Source organism: Mauremys reevesii, linkage group 5 (assembly GCF_016161935.1).
Source record: "Mauremys reevesii isolate NIE-2019 linkage group 5, ASM1616193v1, whole genome shotgun sequence".
Classification (NCBI taxonomy): Eukaryota; Metazoa; Chordata; order Testudines; family Geoemydidae; genus Mauremys; species Mauremys reevesii.
The window spans coordinates 29,540,355-29,556,512 of record NC_052627.1 but is presented as its reverse complement, the minus strand read 5'-3'; the positions used below and the strand labels follow the sequence as shown (position 1 = coordinate 29,556,512).

The 16,158-nt window shown below is 41.6% G+C and overlaps 1 protein-coding gene across 1 annotated transcript in view; it reads left to right on the top strand.

The window, feature by feature from the left end:
* Positions 1 to 14,290: 14,290 nt before the first annotated feature.
* LOC120405578 (glutamyl aminopeptidase) overlaps positions 14,291 to 16,158 on the top strand; it is a 50,810-nt gene continuing 48,942 nt past the window's right edge. Inside the window, exon 1 of the mRNA XM_039539216.1 lies at positions 14,291 to 15,045. Within this exon, the coding sequence (XP_039395150.1) occupies positions 14,429 to 15,045 (617 nt within the window). The 5' untranslated portion in view covers positions 14,291 to 14,428. The remainder of the gene's footprint in view (positions 15,046 to 16,158) is intronic.

Genomic DNA, 16,158 nt, shown 5'->3' with positions numbered 1-16,158 from the left:
GCATCTCTATCAGTGTTCTAGAGGGCAGACAATTTGAGTTTACCCTGTATAAGCTTTATTCAGAGTAAAAAGGATTTATTTGGGGTTTGGATCCCATTGGGAATTGGGTGTCTGGGTGCTGGAGATAGGTGACCTGCTGAGCAGTTTTTGGTTAAAGCCTGCAGGTCTGGGTGCATGGACCAGAGAGTATGTGCTGCAGCAGGCTAGCATGTCTGGGTCAACAAGACAGGGTTCTGGAGTCCCAAGCTGGCAGGGAAAAGAGGTAATTTCAGCATATCAGGTGACAGTCCCAAGGGGTCCCTGTGACCAAACCCGTCACACATGGTATTGAGGTTTACTAAAGGTTTGGAAGCATTCTGATGATAAAAGTAATATTACAATGTAGCCAGGCAGTATATACAAGCATGTGACTGCATAAACACATCACTACCAAATTATATCTTTTAGCTTCTTTTTAGAGTGCTTCTTGCCTTTCAGTAGCAGAGAAGGGGAAACTGACATTCCTCTGCCCAGAACTCTGGCAACACATGACATTTTTACACCTTGACCTGCCACTGTTCTGGCTGATTAAACCCTGGCAGGTCCAAGGAAGACGAGGGATTAACAAGTGTACACAGGACAAAACTGTATTATGAGATTAGAAGAGCTTAAATTTTCTAAAGCACATGGAACAAACACCACACAAAGTTCTTAGTGGGCCACTTCCACGTTCTCATTACAGTAGAACCTCAGAGTTATGAACACCTTGGGAATGGAGGTTGTAACTCTCCAAAGATGTAACTGTGAAGAAAACATTATGGTTGTTCTTTCAAAAGTTTACAGCTGAGCATTGACTTAATAAAGCTTTGAAACTTTACTATGCAGAAGAAAATTGCTGGCTTTAACTATCTTAATTTAAACAAAACAAGCACAGAAACAGTTTCCTTATCTTGTCAATTTTTTAAAAACTTTCTTTATATTTTTAGTAGTTTACTTTTAACACAGTATTTGGGTTTTTTTTTTGGTCTCTGCTGCTGCCTGATTGCATGCTTTCAGTTCCAAATGAGCTGTGTCATTGACCAGTCAGTTCGGAATGCTGGTGTTTGTAATTATGAGGTTCTACTGTATATAAAGAGGGTTGCTGTGGAATTCCATCTATTTAAATAACGACAAGATGGAGTCTTTGCTGTTCGTGTTGAAAGATTGTGGAGTAATTCTGCCTACAGTATTGTGGAGCCTAAATTGTTGAGGGAATTGGTGGAGAAGCATGGCAAAAAGTAGATTGGCTCATTTACTAACTCATTTAAAAAATACCCACCACATTCCTGAGGTTCGGAAAAATGTAATGTCATTAAATGACCCAGAGGCATGCTAGAAAGCTACTGTGTGCTTAATATTAGTTTGGAACACTGGTAAAATTCAGTCAAACCTTAGATTAGTCTGTCCTGATTGGGCCAACTCTACTATCAAGTGGAAGGCTTGCTTTTGTTGCTCATTCAAATCTCCTACATATTCTTTCCCCTAGTGAAAGGCTGCTTTGGGTTTCAACTAAGGTTTGTAGTAACGTGGGGAGATCAGTAAACCTTTGCTCATTTTCCCAGACCTTAGAAGGTTGATGCTAACCAGGTTGCCACCAGTGTTGCCAAGCTGATTTCTGGTTTTAGCCTCCCTTAGCAAAAATTCCTGAGTCTTTATGCTGGAACCCCAAGTCTTATCCCAAAAGGACCTGTAACCTCTCTTCACAGGACCAGCAGCAATTCTTCTCCCCATTTATTTTCAAACTACCCAAGAGAGCTGTCTTCACCTAGTAGTAAGACCAGGCCATCTGTCTGACTGTGCCACTACAAGCAGCTTGCTCTTCATTGGATAAGACCAGTGCCAGCCAAGTAGCCCACTGGCATAATGGTTACATGTTTCAACATTTCCAGGAAGATCTTTGGGCCATCCTTTGGTTCCATCTTGGTTTAAAAGGGGCCTAGGAGTAAATATTTCACTGGTAGTTTTCAGCCTCTGCTGGTGAATTAGGTTCAGTCCTATGGCCTGGGTTAGCTTTTCCAGTTGTTGTTGGGGGTGATTACCAGGTTAATCAGTTTGTGCTCTTGCTATGCTGCTGTCTGCATCTTCTGCTCTTTGGCTGGGCCTGCAACATCTGGAGCATAATGCTGTGTGTCTGTTTCTGCTGGTCCTCACAGCACACTTTTCTTGTGCTGCTACCTGCTGTTGCACCAAGAGTTGCAAAATCTCCTCCCTTTTTCTACAGGATGTTCTATTAGAACACAAACACTAGTCCTCTTCTAGTACGGCAGCTGGCCATCTAAACCAGCAGTCATGTCCCTTCAGATAACACACTTCAGCCTTTCTGGATAAGGATGACCAGTGTGGGTTTATTTCTTTTTATCTTCTGTTGTGTATACCAACCTCTTCCAGCCTAGATGGTCACAAATAGATCAGCATTTCCCTCAAGGACAGCTTGCTTCACCACAAGCATCACATTGTCTTTTTCAAAAACATCTCCAACTAATCTGCTTCACTTCCTGCCTCTCCTTGTGTCTGTATTAGCCCCTTTTTTGCTTTCATCGTGCTGGGTTCTATATATTCCATTATACCATTAGATGGCAGTTTGGCCTACATGAAAGAAGTTGGTTGCCTCAGCCCATTTCCTACTGAAAAGGTGTCCACATTACAAAATGCAATCACCGTGGCTGGCATGCTCACTTGTAGTCTCAATGGAGTGGACAAGGATGGAAGATGCATAAAACTTGTTCTCTCCTATCAGCCCTTAGGGGCAGTCTACCCTAAATACAGCTAACACTTGGAAAGATTAGATTTTTATCAGTAAATGTCAGTAAACATAGAATTTGCCATACACACACAAACCAATGAAAAAATATTTCCATCAATAACAACAGAAATTTATAGCTAGGCAAAGCAAGAAAAATGCTGCTTGAGAACAAATAGAGTTTGATTTAAGGATGTTTTATATATCTTGACATGTGATAATGACAGTTTGTGTTTTGATGGTTATAAAGCTTTAATTTTTTTAATCTCATTGTTTACTGTCGTTAAGTAATCATTGTCTAATCCCCACTATAGTCTGAACCCCCTGAAAATTGTTTTAATATTGTGAAATCTTAAAATCAATAAAAAACCAAATTCTTAAAAATTAAACATTCATATTATCTGTTTAAATTATAAAAAAAATAAAAATTGAATTCTGCCAAGCCAGTCATACTGATGGGGCAGTGTGGGGAAACTTTAAAATACACAGCTCATCCTGTCTCCATATTGTATTGTGAATTCTACAACTTTTTCCTCCCCCAACCTCTAAACTCATTGTTAAATGCCTTAAAATAATGACGATTCAGTTTATATAATATCACTGATTTGCTGTATAATAGTCAAGTGGCATTGTTTCTGCCTCTGAATTTTTTTTTGTGTGCTTTGTTTCTTATTTTTTCAGCTTTACAATTCTGACCAATAAAGGAAAACAAAGGCCAGTGCAGGAGATAACAGACTTGGAAATGAGCTGAAATATGTTTCAGAGTAGCAGCCATGTTAGTCTGTATCTGAAAAAAAAAAACAGGAATACTTGTGGCACCTTAGAGACTAACAAATTTATTTCAGCATAAGCTTTCGTGGGCTACAGCTCACTTCTTCAGATGCATAGAATGGAACACACAGACATGAGATATTTATACATACAGAGAACATGAAAAGGTGGAAGTATGCATACTGGAAGAGTCCAATCAATTGAGATGAGCTATGGTCAGCAGGAGAAAAATAACCTTTGAAGTGATAATTGAGATGACCCATAGAAGGTGTGAGGAGAACTTAACATAGGGAAATAGATTCAATTAGTGTAATGACCCAACCATTTCCAGTCTCTGTTTAAACCTAAGTTAATTGTATCTAATTTGCATATTAATTCAACAATCCATCGGTGATCTTCCAGAAAACACCATCCTGGACACTATGGATGTAGAAGCCCTCTACACCAACATTCCACACAAAGATGGACTACAAGCCATCAGGAATAGTATCCCCGATAATATCATGGCAAACCTGCTGGCTGAACTTTGTGACTTTGTCCTCACCCACAACTATGTCACATTTGGGGACAATATATACCTTCAAGTCAGCGGCACTGCTATGGGTACCCGCATGGCCCCACAGTATGCCAACATTTTTATGGCTGACTTGGAACAACGCTTCCTTAGCTCTCGTCCCCTAACACCCCTACTCTATTTGCGCTACATTGATGACATCTTCATCATCTGGACCCATGGAAAAGAAGCCCTCGAGGAATTCCACCATGATTTTAACAATTTCCATTCCACCATCAACCTCAGCCTAAACCAATCCACACAAGCGGTCCATTTCCTAGACACTACTGTGCTAATATGCGATGGTCATATAAACACCACCCTATACCGGAAACCCACTGACCGCTATACTTACCTACATGCCTCCAGCTTCCATCCAGGACACACCACACGAGCCATTGTCTACAGCCAAGCTCTAAGATACAACCGTATTTGCTCCAATCCCTCAGATATAAACACCTACAAGATCTCTATCAAGCATTCTTAAAACTACAATACCCACCTGCTGAAGTGAAAAAACAGATTGACAGAGCCAGAAGAGTACCCAGAAGCCACCTACTACAGGACAGGCCCAACAAAGAAAATAACAGAACGCCACTAGCCATCACCTACAGCCCCCAACTAAAACCTCTCCAGCGCATCATCAGAGATCTACAACCTATCCTGAAAGATGATCCCTCACTCTCACAGATCTTGGGAGACAGGCCAGTCCTCGCTTACAGACAGCCTCCCAACCTGAAGCAAATACTCACCAGCAACCACACACCATACAACATAAACACTAACCCAGGAACCTATCCTTGCAACAAAGCCCGATGCCAGCTCTGTCCACATATCTATTCAAGTGACACCATCATAGGACCTAATCACATCAGCCACGCCATCAGGGGCTCGTTCACCTGCACATCTACCAATGTGATATATGTCATCATGTGCCAGCAATGCCCCTCTGCCATGTACATTGGCCAAACCGGACAGTCTCTGCGCAAAAGAATAAATGGCCACAAATCTGACATCAGGAATCATAACATTAAAAAACCAGTGGGAGAACACTTCAACCTCTCTAACCACTCAGTGACAGGCTTGAAGGTGGCAATTTTGCAAAAAAAAAAACTTCAAAAACAGACTCCAAAGAGAGACTGCTGAACTCGAATTAATATGCAAATTAGATACAATTAACTTAGGTTTAAACAGAGACTGGGAATGGTTGGGTCATTACACTAACTGAATCTATTTCCCTATGTTAAGTTCTCCTCACACCTTATATGGGTCATCTCAATTATCACTTCAAAGTTTTTTTTTCTCCTGCTGACCATAGCTCATCTCAATTGATTGGACTCTTCCAGTTGGTATGCATACTTCCACCTTTTCATGTTCTCTGTATGTATAAATATCGCCTGTCTGTGTGTTCCATTCTATGCATCCGAAGAAGTGAGCTGCAGCCCACGAAAGCTTATGCTGAAATAAATTTGTTAGTCTCTAAGGTGCCACAAGTACTCCTGGTTTTTTTTCCACTGAAATATGTTGACAGAGAAGGCTCTGTGATTTAATATCTAACTGCTCAAAAAAGTGTAATGGACTTCTCTTTCTTCTTATGTTTGAGCAGGATTATCTATGGGGCTTTTTATAGTACCAAAAATCATATATAAATGCAATAATTTTTCTGTAACTCTGCTTGATTTCTGGTGCACCTAATAACATTGGAATATAAGAATAAATGTATTAGAAGAGATCAATGGCCCATCTAGTTCATTACTCTGTTTTCAACAGTGACTAGATGCTTCAGGGAAAGATGCAAAATCCTCTCCACCAGCCATCTTACTCTGAGTGCCACAGGTGAATTATATGTTGCATGAGAGTGTTTCCTTTACTCTGTTACAAATGTATTGTCTTTTTAATTGGTATGTCTCCTTGTTCTTGTATCATGGGAAAGGAAAACTGAATTTACTAAGCCAACCAATATTTTTAATAGTATTATTATATACTCTTGTTCTTCTTTCCAAATTAAAAGCACTTTCATGGAGTCACTCCAGATGCACACCAATGTAAGTGAGCAGAATATGGCTCAGTGTTTTTAATCTTAATATGGATTACTTTTACTTTTCTGCACCCATGTCTCCAATTATTCCTCTATCTTCCTTCACTTCTGTGTTGTCTTTTTTTTAAATAAGATGAGGGGCTCACAGCTGAATACAGCATTCAAGGATAAGAACATACCATCAAGTGATTATAATGGTCTTCATATTAATCTCTATTCCCTGCTCAATAAAGCCTAGTATTTTACTTGGCTTTGCACTGCTGCTGCACGTTGAGCAGATGACATTACTGGGCTGCCAAGCAATTTCTTTTTATGTACTTATTCATCCATTCACACTCCAAGCTCCCCCACTCTTCCAAACGTGAAAGCCGCATGAATAGACAAGCCTTACTCCATGCAAAGATCAGTGGGCTCAGGTTATGACTGATCAATATGGGGAGTGACTTCTAGACCGCCCCTACATAGAGAACGCCTTGCCTATGATACCCAGATAGTTAGATCTAGGGACTGTCAGCATAAATGCCTATTAGATGTCACAGAGGTGCACAAGGATGGAGGCGGTCTCTCAGGTAATCAAGGGTGCAAACTATATTGATCAAAATCAATGCCTTCAATTGCAATGGGAGTAAACAGGAAGTTAATGTAACCTCTGGAGAGCAAACACTGTATATCCCCTCTGGCTAACTTCCCGAACAAATAAGTGCAAAGCCACATTCTGCACTAGCTGAAGGGTCTGAGAGATCCTCATCTGTAGCATCTTACATAGCACATTGCAGTTATCCAGTTTGCATGCCACATGGCCATGGATAACTATAGAAAGATCTACCTGGAGAGAAAGTTTACTATATTCTAGTTCAACACAGATGGAAAAGGGAGCTTAATTCCCAAGGACTCCAGGAGCAGCTGCAAACCAAGAAGCACTCCCAGCGGCATAGGATGGTCCTAGAGCTCTGGCTCCAGCCTAAACCCAAATGGCTACACTGCAATTAAACAGCCCCTTAGCCCAAGCCGAAATCAGTGGGCATGTGCCAGTCGTGGGTGTCTAGTTGCAGTGTAAACATGCCCCGAGTATACATCTTTGTATGCCTTCCAGAAAGTAATTCCTTTTTATGCGAGGTAAGCTGGTGGAGGGAAAGCATTGGATGAAGGGTTGATAGGGATGAGGAAGAGGGTTGTGTCATTGTGGTGAGGAAGGAAAGCTGTGTTGTGCAGGGATACATCTAGCTGAGGAAGTTTGGTTATTTTGTTGCCCCCTTTTAAAGAATTGATCTCAGTGGTAGAGTTTGAGGGTTCAGTTCCTTTCTAGCTCAGTGGAGGAGAGAGATCTGGTGGGCTGTGCAGGAGAAAGTGTTTTGCTTTAATTCCATGAGGGTGAAGGGCCTTTAGGAGTTTTAGTTTTTCCTGTTGTCCCTTTCTAAGGCTTGAAGCCTGTGGCAGGGAGTTTGAGATGTATCCAACCCAGTGGAAGTGATAATCCACAGTTGAGTTATACTCATTGGGATGTTAAGGAGGGGATTAGAAGAGGGTGCTGTCTCCATGTAGGGAGAGAGGTCTTCCTAAGACACTGACCCACCACTCTAGCCTCAAGGACATGGTGAGTTGGAGTGTAGGGGAAGTATCTCACATGACCCCTAGAGGCCTATACAAGTTGAATTGGGCACTTTCACTCAAGGCTTCACAACTCAGGAACCTGCTTCTCCTATTGGCCCAACAGAGTCCAAATTTGTTGACCTTTAGTCATTCTGCAAAGCTCATAATTTCTCCCAGACTTCTGCCTTGGAAAGTGGGCTGAACAAGTTGTATTGAATGGTGGGAAAATCCCAGCGTGGATGGGTTTCAGAAAAAAAAATTGCATATGTTTTATTTACATTTTGTAGATGCACCAGAGTCCTTTTGGGCACATTTTTAAAAACTGAAGTAATTAAAGTTCCATATCTGAAGTAAGTGTCCAAAGTGTGGAGTTGTTAACTATAAAAACAGTTGATTTACTGTAGTGACCATTTTTGAAGAGACAGGAAATAAAATGTAACTACCGTATATACTCGTTCATAAACCAAATTTTTTTTAGTAAAAAAGGGAAGCACCAGAGAAGGGGGTCGGCTTATGAATGGGTACAGAGAGGGAGAGGTGGGACACAGCCCCTCCCCCCAACAGAGGGAGCAAGAAGAGGCAGCAGAGCCAGAAGGGAAGAGGCAGGGCCAGAGTCTCTCCGCTTCTGGCCATGCTGCTCTCCCCTCAGCCTCCGAAGCAGCTGCAGCTCCAGGGCTGGCAGGCTGCAGCCATGCCACTCGGCCCCACCCCCAGAGCAGGCTGTGACTGCACTGCCTGGATGCTGGAGCACGCTGCGGCCGTGCCACCCGGCCCAGCCTGCTGGAACATGCTGCAGCCGCGCCGCCTGGTCTGGCCTTCCAGAGCAGGCTGTGGCCACGCTGCCCAGCCTCCTGGAGCAGCTCCAGCCAGGCCAGAGACATCCTCCCCTGGCCCTCCCCAGATAATGTGGGAAGGGATGGGATGAGGAGTGTGTGGAGGTCCCAGGCTAGGGGTTGGGTCATGTGGGGGATGGTCACAGGGGTTACTCCCCTGACTCCCAGCTTCTCCCCCACCAAAAATTTCCCCACCAGTTGCTGTCCTGGCCCGTCAGGGTAAGCAGCTGGCGTGCCGGGACACTTTGTTTACTTAGGTTTACCTCCATGCCTGCGGACACTCGAGGTAAACAAACCATCTCAGCCCCCCAGCGGCTTATCCTGATGGCCCGGGAGCCAAAGTTTACTGACCCCTGAATTTTAGAGTCAGCTTATGAACAGGTCATTAAAAAATTTCCATTTTAACTTATCCATCTTTGGGGGGGCGGCTTATAAACGAACTGGCTTATGATCACGTATATATGGTATATATAAATGGAACCTCTTAAAGCTGGAAAAGAATGGGTTTTGAACCCAGCTTTGTATTATTCATTAATGAATTGAATGAAAGAACTCTAAGCAAGATCTTCAAGTCAAAAGTTAATATGTAAAACATAAACAATGGAAATTAGTACTGTGGAAGTAGAGCAAGAACTGACAGGGATTTCAATGCAAACAGTCACCTCTGTGAGCAAGAGTCAGGCTAGCTGTAACCCTAATAACGCGAGATTTGTAGAAGTGAGGATTGTGTGAGGCGAGTGGGAAAGAACTGTGTGAGAAGTTGTTGCGACCTTGTGTCGATAATGAGGAATGTAGACTAGCGTCTAAATAGAAGTGAGAAAAATAAGATATCAAGATGACCTATATACAAACAAAATGCAGCTGTTGCTTATTATTGTCTGTAACAAAAAGTATAAATGCTTGCTGTAATTGTTTACCTGTAGAGAGACCTGCCTAGGAGGGGGAAACCCTGTGTCCTAGCACACTCTCTCCCTCTATGCAATTGCTTGAGAAATAAAGTATCTGACTTTGCTGCACCCAACCAAAAAGTGAGAACTAAGTTTTTCTCCGACAGTACAACAGGACTTGCATCGTTTACATAAATAAGCTAATAGATGGCATTCACTTCATTGTGCATAAAAGTTTAAGCAAGGAGTCTGAAGCAAGGAATCAAATGAAGAAATCCTCTACCAAAGGGTAAAGCAATATATTTCCTAGTGCAGAAATTCCCTCAAGGCTTTACCTCAGTGTACATCTTCAGTGAAGAATAAAATCAAAATTCATCACTGACTTGGCAGATAAACACAAAACTGAATTCAGAAAAGAGGTGGTATTATTGCTGCAGAAGGAAGGGATAATATTTTATCTCATCTAGTGCACTCTTATCTAGAACTGGTCAATCTACTTTAGAAAATAGCAGAATGCTCCTGAGGCAGTGCAGTAAAAAAACAAAAACAAACTACAGATAGATGAAGTCAACTTTCAAAGATTTTACTCAGGAAACACAAGTACAGTTGATGAAATCCTGAATGTCTTTAATTAAATCAATTCACTCCAAAGGCTTTGCACTTCCAAAGCACACAAATTCAAGAGGGCATAATTCATAAACTAAAAATTATAATAGAAAAGATCTCAAATGAAACAGGGCTAACTGTATAACAATAACTTTTAAGGCCTACAGCATTTCTAGGTGATTAGCGATCACGTGAGAGTGTTCAAAGCCTGAGATGAAGACAAGGTCAATCACTAATTCCATAAGAAATATGGGGGTGACAGGAATTATTTCCAGTATAATTCATTTGGGTCTCCAGTGATCACTACAATCAGTTTCACATTTTTCAAGTTAAGGAGTCTTTCCTGCAGAGTGCCACAGGTACAAACATGTAGAAGAATCTTGCAACTGAAAGTCTACCAAAAAGTACTCACTACAACAGCTACTTAGGATCTTCCTCTTGTAACCAAAGCTCTCTAATAGTGATTCAGAGACTAGGGACCAAACTCAACCTGATAGATGTTCAAGGATTTACCGGTAATTCACTGTGAGAAAGCCCCAAATCTCATTATAGAGACACCACAGAGAACATACAGGAATCTGAGGAATAACAAAAGAGTAAAAATGTTGGGCTCCTTGATTCTGCTGCTTCTATGATTCCTTGGTGCTCTTACATTTTAGGAACAGAAAGCCAAATAGATCACTGGCATGACTCCAGTGAGTTCAGTGGAGTTATGCCAGATATGAATTTGGCTCACTAGGTTTGTGTCTGTTATGGTTAGCCATACACTTTTCTTTTTTTACACTTTATTTCTGTGTCTTTGACGTTTCCCAGAACAGCTCTTGCTTATAATCAGCTTCAATTAAGGATTTTATGAAAGTACTTCTTTTCATATTGAATAAGCTCAGCAGGCCTCTCCAGCCAGATTTGACCAGCATTATAGCTCAGCTACTCATCACAATTCGTTTCTTTTTGAATTTTTAAATATAATTAGAAGCGGTGGGCAAAATGTGATCAACAGTTCTGAAACCCTTGGACATCAATAAACATTTGCAAGTGTTTATATTCATTGTAGTATCATGAGAGCAGCACTGAATACAGATGGAACAGCCCTACCACCCATACACAGAAAGTAGCCCTTAGCAGTAGCATGATGACTGTATGCAGCACAAGGCAGGCCCTCACCTATGTATGTCACCCAATACCAACACTAGAGCATTGTGACATTCCGCCCTGCCACAGTGGGGCAGTTGGAGGGGCGGGGTGGCTTACTAGTGCTGGGGCTATTGCACTGCTTCTCAGTGTAGATTAAATCCCAATGTAGATTAAATCCCAAATTAAGGTGAAATAAAAAATAAATCTTAGAACATACGAATGGCCATATTGGGTCAGACCAACAGTCTATCCCAGCATTCTCTCCTCCGACAGCGGCCAGTACCATATGCTTCAGAGGGAATGAACAGAACAAGTCAATTCTGAGTGATCCATCCCTGTCTTCTAGTCCCAGCATTTGGCAGTCAGAGGTTTTGGGACATTCAGATCATGGGGTTGCATCCCTGACTATCTTGGCCAATAGCCTTTGATGGACCTATCCTCGAATTTATCTCATTCCTCTTTTAACTCAGTTATACCTTGGGCTTTTACAACATCCCCTGGGATTTGGGAATGAGTTGCATAGGTTGTCTGTGCAATGTGTGAAGCAGCACACTACTTCATTCACAGCAGCCAGAGGTCACCCTGTAGTACCCCTCTCTGCCTCAGATGGATGGAGAGGCATCTGGTTATTTGTCGCTGGCTAGCTCAGCAGTCTAGCTGCCTCCTGGTGCCATCTTCTGCTATTTCTAGCATAGATTTTTTCCCCTCAGATGTCAACAAGGCACAAAGCTTATTTTTGGTATGGGAGGGATAGGCCTGCCCAGATGCCCTAAATCCTACCATCAAAACAATTTACACCCATATTGGGCCATAACACCACCTGACACTCACTTTTCAGTAAAGAGATGATCAGTGACATAGCAGTGATCAAGCATAATTGAGTGTAACAGCTTTACCGTATTTGCTTTATAGAAAATAATGATCTATGCTATGTGCCATGTTAATAAATATGCCATTGCTCATTTGTTTGTTTTTTACGGTGTTTGCTGCTGCTGTTGTTTTCAAGACTTAGCACAAATATCAATTTTTGGAACCACCTCACCCAGATATGCTTTCCCCTCACCCTTCCCTGTAAAGGTACAAATACTCATACTTTCACTTCCCATAGAGAAATCTGCAAATCTTCTCATAATTACAGTAACTAATCCTCTCTGCCACATCTTCAATAAGTTCTACTAATAGCACTTTTTACCTTGAAATAAAAAAAAAACCACTCAAAGTAGGCTGAAATCATAACACCTCTTTTTGGCTAAAGAAGCAAAGAAAAAGTGAAACACATTTAACCTCTCACTTTATAAGTGTTTAACAAGCCACTCTGTTTCAAGGCATCTTACTTTATATCTGCTCTCTCTCCATGTATCTTTAAACCAGAACAAAAAGAAAGTAAATTGCAAATGTTAAGACCACGATGATCTGCAATGTTGGCCCCTATAATGAGAGCTTATTCTCTGACCAAGTTCATTCAAAGGCACTGTTTTCCCAAATCGTGTCTAATTTTGATCAAGAGACAAAAAAGAAAAGGAAAAAAAAAGAGAGAACGAGACATAATGCGAAACAGATTCCAGTTGTACACTTGATTATTACATTGGTTTCATTCCTTTAGAGCCATCTGAAAACATCTGAGTAAGAGATAACTTGGAGCTCTCCAACACACAAACCTTCTCTTTCTTTGGCTTCTATTTGAAATCTTAGATTTGGACACAAGATATTAAGTTACTTCAACACCAGCCGGTTTTGTTGATCTTGTGGCTAGGAATCTCACACAAGCTTGAGTCTAAGGTTGGTGACATTTGAAAGCAAGTAGACAAAAGTGACTTGTAAAGTTGTGGTCAGAGCCATCTCTAAATAGGGTGAGGAAAGATTACCCCAGAAGAACCCCTTGCACAGCACTGTGTGTATATCTTTCGGAGCACGTAACAACTGCATTTAGGCCCAAGGGCTAGGCATCCAGGTGAAATTGTATCCAATTCTCTTAAAAAACACTAAAGTGTATCCAATGTAACAAGCAAGAGTTAAGCCATACAACTCCTCATCCATTTAAAGAGGAGTCATGAAGCCAAACTGCTGCACCTTATTCTGAATACAGATGCTGTCATACTGAAATAAGTAAACACAGGGGACACAAGTTCTGCCTCTGGACCAAGTGAAAAACAGGAGAGTCACAGCAGCTGAAAACGGAATGCTTCTCTTCCACCCTTTAAATTCCTCCACTATGAACATAAAACAAATTGGAGATTTCAGTGTTCAATTCTAATCTACTTTGATAGATTATACATTGAACCTGAAACTGGAATCCTTACTCACAGAAGCAGACCTTACTCTCAAAAATTGCCCTTGCAGGATCAGGTTCTATTTGATTCATGTTACCTGATATTTGGTTATGGAAATGAAGGTTGTCTAGTGTCTAAATCATATTGTGAACCACATTTTTAGAAGTGTCTCAAAAGGCTCATACAACACAAAACACTAATTGCATTGGCTAAGGAAGTAAATACATCCCTGGCTACCTGTTCGTATGTGCAATTCTAAAAGATCTCTTGGAAAATTGGTCCTGTATGTGTGAAAAGAGCAAAGTTTTAAGGCTTGAAACAAAAGTGAAGATATATAATTTTATTGCCAATTCTTCTGCCTATAACCACACAGTAAAACAATGACTCTATAACTGAGGGGGAAAAACTGACAAATTACAAAGATTTTTTTTAAAACCTTGGAAATTTTATTGCACAGAAACTGTGGTGGAAGTTCAAGGAAATCATTGGTTGTCAAAACAAAACAACAACAACAACAGTATTAAAAATTAGAGGTAGTGGCAAAAGTTGAGGCTTCCTAGAAGTTACACCACTATCTGTGAACTTTCTGAAAGCTGCTGACAGCGCTTTGGCATATAATCTCCTAACTGCTGATTAACATAGTGCTGTTTTATATTTAACTCAGAGCAGAGCAGGAGGAGTAGGGGGTGGGGTTGAACTGCTTATAAGGAGAGTAGAGTAGTAACAGTGTTCTGTGCCAGTTTCCTCTGTCTTTCTTCACAGCTGCACTCCTCTAGATCAGCCACTTTTCCTCTGGTTCAGATGAGTGCTACCTTTAATTAATTGAGTGCATAGTGGAAGGAGAGGTGGGAGAGACAAAAAGGCTATAACTACACCATTAAAATACAAACTGAATCTGCTGGGCTTACTAAAAACAAGCAGCGCGGAGGTGCTTAATAAGCCTTTTTAAGGTTAATGTTTAGCTCTGAAAGAAGACAGGGGAGCAAAGATGCAGAGAATGGATTTTGAGGATAAGAAGTCCAAGAGGTATTGCATGAAGAAAAAGCATGTGGCCATCATCTGTGCAGCAGTGGCTGCGGTAGGTTTAGCTGTGGGACTTGGCGTGGGATTAAGCAGACCTGAGCCTTGCCAACCTTCCGGAGGCACAGAACAGCCAGCAACCACTACTCCTGGGACAGTGGAGGCAAGCCACTGCCCTCCCAAAAATGATGCAACGGGAGAATGGACAGATTTCAGGCTACCCACTTACATTAACCCAGAACACTATGAGTTGGAAATGAAGCCTATGATGGATGAAGATATCTACACAGGGACAGTCAATATCTCCATCAAGTTGAGTAAACCTACCAAGTACTTGTGGCTTCACCTCCGAGAGACCAAGATCACAGAGATGCCCATGCTCCAGAAATCCTCGGGGGAGCAGATTGCACTGATCGAGTGTTTTGAATATGAACAACATGAATATGTGGTGATGGAGGCAAAAGAGATGCTCTCTGCCACTACTGCAAATGACAACTATCTACTAACCCTGAAGTTCCAAGGCTGGCTGAATGGCTCCCTCGTTGGATTTTATAGAACCACCTACACAGAGAATGGAGTGACCAAGTAAACCTATTTTTTTTAAACTTTGACTCTACTTCTACTTGCTCAGACCTGCTCTCTCCCTCTCTCGCCTTCTCTCTGTCACCAAATTACATACATTTCTGGGCTCTCTTTTAATTTTCCTGCTTCCCTCAGAAAGGTACAGTATTAAGAAGCCAAAGCAGTCTCTGGGTGGCAGCTTATAAGGAAATGTGGGTTTGAGTTTTTATTCTGAAAAACATTTTGGAACTCTATTGGCCATAGTCTATCCCTGATCTTTGCAAACTCACATCTGGGAGTTGTATGCAGGGACTGAGTCCTATTTGTTGCTTTATGTGTGTAGTCTGGTACATAACATGCAGCTCTGTATGTTGTTTTCTATCACTCCCCAAAGTAAGAACCGTTCAGTGAAATGCCAACTAACTAGCATTGTGGCAGCTTTCTTGACATAACCGCTTTGATGTTGTAAGCAAAAGGAATGTCAGAATCAGAGCTCCACTTTTCCTTCCCCAGCTGGTTTAAATTACACATGGGCAGGTTTGAAATTTGGAGGATATCTATGATTTGATATATTTTAGCTCCTTGTAATCAGATCAATGATTATTAAAATGTTGCAAAGGTTTAGCCTCAATTAAAGAACCCAAATGTATGTGCTTTTGATGGTTCTATTAACGCTTTCCCTGCCTCAGATCTCCACTACTTCAAAGGCAGGGTTTGAAAAATCTGCTAGCCAGTGCTAAGTGGCAAACTTTCCCTGGTGAGTATGTGTTAGGAGACGGGCACTATAACCATCACTTTTTGCTACATTTATGATTTAAAAGTGACATTTCCAGTCCTGAGTCTTAGACAGTAACCTGGAATCAGCAGACAGGCTATTGGAATACCTCTAGCTTTCCTGAATAGCAGCAGAGTGAAATTAACAATTCTAATCAGTTTTCATTGTTGCTACAGGTCTGTCTCATCTTATGCTGGGGTTACATTCCGCAGTTAGCGCGTAAAGCAAAAATTGCGTATAGTCAGGGGCGGCTCCAGGTACCAGCACGCCAAGCGCGTCCTTGGGGCGGCAAGCCACTGGGGGCGCTCTGCTGGTTGCCGCGAAGGCGGCAGGCAGGCTGCCTTCGGCGGCTTGCCTGCGGA